General features: G+C 55.8%; 1 protein-coding gene across 5 annotated transcripts in view; it reads left to right on the top strand.

Moving 5' to 3' along the window:
• The first annotated feature begins 426 nt into the window (after positions 1 to 426).
• Dpp9 (dipeptidyl peptidase 9) overlaps positions 427 to 6000 on the top strand; it is a 31187-nt gene continuing 25613 nt past the window's right edge. Inside the window, exons 1-2 of one of the 5 annotated variants that reach the window (XM_021218502.2) lie at positions 427 to 571; positions 1867 to 1919. Coding sequence is in view for 3 of the 5 variants with exons in the window: in XM_029531525.1 (XP_029387385.1) it covers positions 1554 to 1646; positions 1867 to 1919 (146 nt within the window). In the remaining 2 variants the exon portion in view is untranslated. Of the gene's footprint in view, positions 572 to 671; positions 1647 to 1866; positions 1920 to 6000 lie in introns of those variants that run through there. The other 4 variants (XM_029531525.1, XM_029531526.1, XM_029531524.1 and 1 more) reach the window with 4 other exon arrangements.

Genomic DNA, 6000 nt, shown 5'->3' with positions numbered 1-6000 from the left:
AAAAAAAAAAAAAGTAAAACATGGTGTGGGCGAGATCTAGACACTGCAGGCAGATCTCAGAGTTCAAAGCTAGCCTGATAGAAGTGGAGAGTTTCCGAGGGCTGGGATGACCGGTGTAAGCCATCGGGGACTAGAACCCAGGGCAGCCTTTTGCAAGGCAGCTTTGCTAACCACTATTCTACCAACAATATCTCAGATATTTTTAATAGGGCACCGCAGGGTCGGGTTAGCCAGCAGAACCGGCGCAGGGGTGTCCACCCCGCAGTCCTCTCCCAGACTGCGCGGGGCCACCCGCCTTGCCTTCGGCCTTAACACGCTCCTGCTCATTGTCCCCTAGAGTTTCAGGGACGTTGGTTCTGCCCTGACGTTGTCCAATCAAAAGCCTCTGCTTCTCCAGCTCAACTTCCGGGTCAAAGGAAGCGCAGCTGGCGGGTCCCCCGGTGTCCGCCGTCTTCGCTGTCCCCCCGCGCCCGCCACTTCCGGGCCCTCGTCTTGGGCATGGAGCGTCGCGTGTGAGGCGCCGCCGGCCCCGGGGACGCCCTGCCCAGCTTGTCCTCCGCGCCGCGCTCGGGTGAGCAGCGTCCGGCCCCGGCTCGCCGCCTCCCGCCCCGGCCGGCGCCGTCCGCCCGCCTCGGCGCCGCGCGCCCTGTCCTCGTCGTCCCCGCCGCTCTGGTCGCCGCGCTTCGCCGGTTCCGGGCCGCGCCCAAGAGCTGCTGCCGCACCGCTGCGGAGACGCAGCCGCCAGCTTCATCGCAGAGCGCGGCTCAGCCCGGCGTCCGCGCAGCCTCCGCCAGCCGCCGCCAGCCTCGTCTCTGCCAAACCCTCCCTCCCGGCCTCCTCCTTCCCAACCCGATCCCCTCAAGCCTCATCCTCTTCCATCTTGATCTTCTAAAGCCGGATCCCCGCAAGCCTGATTCCCCTCCCAGCTTGATCCCTCAAGCCTGATCCCCAAAACTTGATCCGTCCAACTTGTTCCCTCAAGGCCTGATAGTCCAGGTTGACCCTCCTCTCAAACCTGAAATCCTGAAGCTTCATACCCCAAAGCTTGATACCCGCAGCATGAACCTCTCCAAATGACCCTACCAGCCTGACTCTTCCAAGACTGGTCACTCCCCAAGCCTGATCATCCTTCACTCAGCCCTTATCCTCTGCCTCAGTTTCCACATTGTCGCATGCCAAGCTTGATACCCTGCCAGACTAAAATCATATCCTTTGTCTCATTCCTTTCCTCCCCGGATTAGCTTGAACCCCCTCTGTCCCCAACCTCAGCTTCCGGCATTAATTCCCTGCATTTTGAGCCCCACCCTTAGGGTCTCGGCCTTAGGCCCATCCATCCCCTCCCCATCCACGCTTTTGCCCAGTCTTTGATCCCAGCGGCCTTTTTGCTGCCTCCTACCCAGGCTCCCTCGGGAGCCCCCAGGGCAATCACCAACCTGCTTTCGAAGAGTTGGGACTGGTGCCCAGGAGGTGTGGACCACAGTCGCCAGTTCCCTGCTGGGTCCCAGGGAGACCGCACACTGAGGGACACGTCTCTTCCAAGTACAACCCAGGGCATGTTGGCAGCCCCGAGGGGCTGGGAGGCTCAGTTAGAGTCGAACCAGGTAGATAGGGTTAGGCACAGGCGGAGACTCCCGCCCGCATGGAAAGTGAGTGAGAAGAAGCCACGCACATCACCGGCCCCTCCATCTTCACCGGCCCCTCCATCCTCACTGGTTCCCCAGTCCCCACCAACCACTCCATTTTTGCCAGCCCCTCATCTTCCGCCAACCCCTCCATCCTTGCCAGACCCCATTTTCACCCACCCCTCCATTCTTGCCAGCCCTTCCCATCTGCCCACCTTAACAATGCCACATTTGTTCTTCTAAGGTCCGTGCCCCTCGCCTGCAGCTGCCATGGAAGCTCCTTGGACCCTTTAGAAGGTGAGTTGTGCTGGGATTGGGCATTAGGGCAGACTCTGGTGGGCTGGGGCTTGCTGTGGAATGCAGAGGTTGACAGTGGCTTTGGGGCCAGTGACCCCAGGTCATGGCTCCTGCTGTAGTGCTTTGCACATTCCTCTCCGTGGGAACAAGGGAAGAGTCGCTAGTAAGCTGGGTGTGACAGAGGCTTGGCCAACGCTCCCTAGCTCATCTGATACAGTACCCAGTATGTGGGCATCAGTCTTTATGGTAGTCTTTGCCCCAGAAAGACCACTGGGTGTGATTTTTTTAAAATGGCTCATTCATCTGACAGCTGTTGTTATGAAAATCCGTGTGTGCACTCCCGGATCCTCACTTGGCCCCAGGCATAGACATTGTGGTCTGGGTTTATAGCTTTGGGAGTCACACAGCAGATATCACTTAAGCTGGGGTTTGGACCCTTCTCCCGGTCATGGGAAGGTCCTGCTTTTCAGCACTGGACAGAGAACACAGGCCACTCTTCCACTCTGTGTTCAGGTGGCATCAAGCATCCGTCAGACTCTTTTGAGAAGGCGACTGGGTGGTGACTGGGGACGGTAACCAGGACGGCACAGTGGCTTGTGCCTTTAGACACTGACGGAGTGCTGTCTGGAAAGGAGCTGTCATCCCTTGGGGGCACTGGGACAGATTGTTCTCTGTGAGGCACCCTGGCCCTACAAGGTACCTGAACACTGTCTCAGTGGCCAAGCTCTGCAACTAACTTTTCCTAGCTTTTCTTAGGCAGCTGTTACTCAAAGTGAGCAGCTGATGGGAGACAAGGATTGAGGCTTACATTCTGTTCCCACTGTGCCTTGGGCTGGAAGTGGGGAGTCTTGTCTTAGGGCAGAGGGAGCAACAGCCCCATACACAGAGGATATTGAGACAAACAGAAAAAGGTGTTTGGGTTTGGTTTGGGGTGAAGGTCTAAAGTGTAGGTGGTGGGGGCCTTGGGTACTGAGGTACCCTGGAGACAGGAGAGTGCTCCGGGACCTCTAAACCCCAGAAACCCACCCCACAAAAGATACAGGTTGCTGTTGCTTGGGACCCAGTGAGACTCTTAGCACAGGGTGTCCCTGATCCCCAGTGCCCTTCTGGAGGCAGAGACAAACTGCTGGCATTGTAGACCCACACTGGTTCCCAGAGCCAGTCAGTGAGTGGGTCAGTGTTAAAAAGGTCAAGTTGCGCCTGGATGAGGAGGATGGAGGAGAAGGTGAGGGAGGCCCATGTGGGATATGGGTGGAGAAACCCCCTGCATCTGCTCTTCTCCCCTGCTGGTTTCTGAGGAGGCAGCAGGGATGGACCCTGGACCAGGGAATTCTGGGTTGTGAATCCTATCATGGCAGGGTGCCGCGCAGTGTCTCCAGACTCCACTCTTCCTCCTTCACTTTCTCCTTCTCTTCCATCTCCTTCATCTCCTACCCATCTCCCCCTCCATCTTCTCCCCCATCTTCACCTCCATCTCCTACCCATCTCCTCCTCCTTTATCTCCTCTCCATCTTCTCCTCCATCTCTTCCTCCGTGTTCTCCTCCATCTCCTCATTCTCCTTTTCTCCATTTTTTCCTGTCTTCCTTCTCCTCTATCTCTTTCTTGTCTCCTTCCTCCTCCCTCTCCTCTCTTGCTAACAGTAGCTCTCATTTTAACTCCTGCCAATCATAGGTGTCCCCAGACATCATGTGTGAGAATCCTGGCTCATGGAGTGGTTAACTGTAGAATCCTAAAAGTGCGCTTTCCTCCCTGGGTGACGGGGAACAAGTCATCTAGCCTTTCTGCGTTCATTTTCTAGTCTCCACCATGAATATGACCTCAGAAGCAGCCCCAGGTCACATACATATCAAGTGTGTGCAGCAGAGACCTCGCCTGAGCTTTGTGTGGCCCAACCAGGAATGCAGAGGCCCAAGAGTCCTCCACCCAGGGGCCCCTCCTAGCCCCACTTTCTAATCTTGTAGCATGAGGGAGCTAGGAAGGGGTGTCTAGGGCTGGTGCTTCCAAGATTCAAGGTCTGGGCACGGTGGTCATCTGTGGTCCCTGCACTCCTGTTCTCTGAGTCATATGATGTCCTTTATGAGGCCTAGTCTTGATTCCCAAAGTGCTGGGTGTCAGCCAGGTAGGACGCAGGTCCTCTGTCTCTGGCCTTCCTTTTCTCACCTTGTACCATGGGCATCTGCAAGTCACCCCCTTCCATGCTGTTGTGTCTTTTCACCTGAAGTCCCAGGGTCTTCTGTATCTCTGCCTTCTCTCCTTGCATGGGCTCCCTCTGGGGTCTAAGGCAGAAAGTCTGGAATGTAGGGTTGTTTGCTTCCTACCCCTGGGGAACAAGGCATCAGAAGTTCCGCAGCTTTGATCACAGTCCCAAGAGTTTTCAACCTTATTCCCTGGTGGCTTTTCAGGCTGCAAAGATGACATGCTAATGGGTAGAAAGGAAGCAAGGGGACGTAGGTGGCTGGGTTAAGTGGCTTGCCACCAACTTTGTCCCTAGCTATGTAAACTCTTGAGAACTGCTGGACAAGTCAGTGCAGGTTGCCTTGCTGTCACCTGATTAATCCCCAGGCCCTTTCTGGGTCCCCATTTTGCATCAGGATAGCAGAGAGGCAAGTAGCTCAGGCAATAGCCTCAGCCCTGCTGCAGCTCACGCCGGAAGGTTCTAGAACATATCCAAAAGCTCCTGATGTCTCATTTTATTTCTAGTCTCCTGTAGCAGATCTCTGCAGCCTGGGTCCTCTGCAGTGACTCAAGGCAAGAGGCCCTCCTAGGCCCTTTTCACTGCAGACGTAATGGGACTCTAACAAACCTGAAAGGGATCTTCGGCTCACAGCTTGTTTCCTACTGTGAGCAAGGCTTGAACTGGGAGGTACTTGAGCCAGTCAATGGCATTCCCTTAGCTCAGATTTCTGGACTTGCTGCTGACAGCCCCTGCCTGTCACTGCCCTTGGCTTCTGACTACCCAGAGGATGAGTTGTAGCTCAGGGAATCCTGGTCCCCTCTGGGGTGTTTGATTCAGGGGCCCTGGGGACATGTGTGGTTTCTGTTCTGAATTCTTATGAGCAACTGATATGGCAGTGCCCTTAGGGAGGGGGAGGGGGGCATGGTTTCTTGTGTTTCCCTGCCATGGCGGTGCCCTGTGGGAGAGGGAGTAGACTGAGCCAGGTGAGTTTAGCCTGCAGCTGGGTGGCTCCCTTCCACCCTGCCCAAGGTTTCTGCCACATTCACCTTTCAGGGACATCCCATGCGGTGGCTGACTACAGTATGGCAGAAGAGGCTGGAAACGGCAGCCCCTGTCTCTGCCCCTAACCTCGGTTTCCCCACCTGTACAATGGGCTCCTATAAGTCAGTGAAGTGATGTTGACAAGCCTGGTTCTCACAGTGATATCTTTGCTTCTTTCCTGCAATTTTCAAAGCAGCCTGGGGCCTCACTGCTGTCTGTGTGTGCTCATGTGGGTTTGCGTGTCCCGAGGAAACCCTGCATGTCCTTTTGCGGAATCACGTCTCTCTGCTTCTAAGTGGTTCTGGGGTGGAAGTCGGGTCACAAATGCCATTGTCTCCTGCATACTTTTCCTGGTCTGGTTCTGAGACGGTGTCACCCTAAGACTTGGGTAGAAGTTGCCATTTCCTTCCTTTGGCCTCCTGGGCACTGGGGTCACAGACGTGTGCCACGCCACCATGCCATGCTCCATGGGTCTTTTTGTGTGCTTGAATTAGGGTCTCACTGAGCAGCCCAGGCTATTGTGGGACTCAGAGATCTGTTTTCTTCTGCTGAGGTTAGGGGTGTAGCCAGCTGAGCCCCTGTGGTCTTCTCTTGAGGAATTTGAAGACAGCTGTGAAGTCTGACAGACCGTGCCTGGGGTGCCCCACCCCCACCCTCATGGTCCTGACGCTTGTGTGGTACCACCTTCAGTTCTCACTTCCTGCCACGGCTGAGGCCATGGAGGCACAGTTGCAGGGCCTCCCGGAGCCTGGAGCCTATAGCAGGATCAGCACCCGGAGCTTCCCCCAACCTCGCGGCCAGAACTGGGTCACTGGCTAGCAGTGTTTAGATTTCTTTAAAGTAAATATTTGCCTGGTTGGTCT

This window comes from Mus pahari, chromosome 18 (genome assembly GCF_900095145.1).
Source record: "Mus pahari chromosome 18, PAHARI_EIJ_v1.1, whole genome shotgun sequence".
Taxonomy (NCBI): domain Eukaryota; kingdom Metazoa; phylum Chordata; class Mammalia; order Rodentia; family Muridae; genus Mus; species Mus pahari.
The sequence above is the reverse complement of the archived record's forward strand: the minus strand, read 5'-3'. Positions and strand labels throughout refer to the sequence as shown.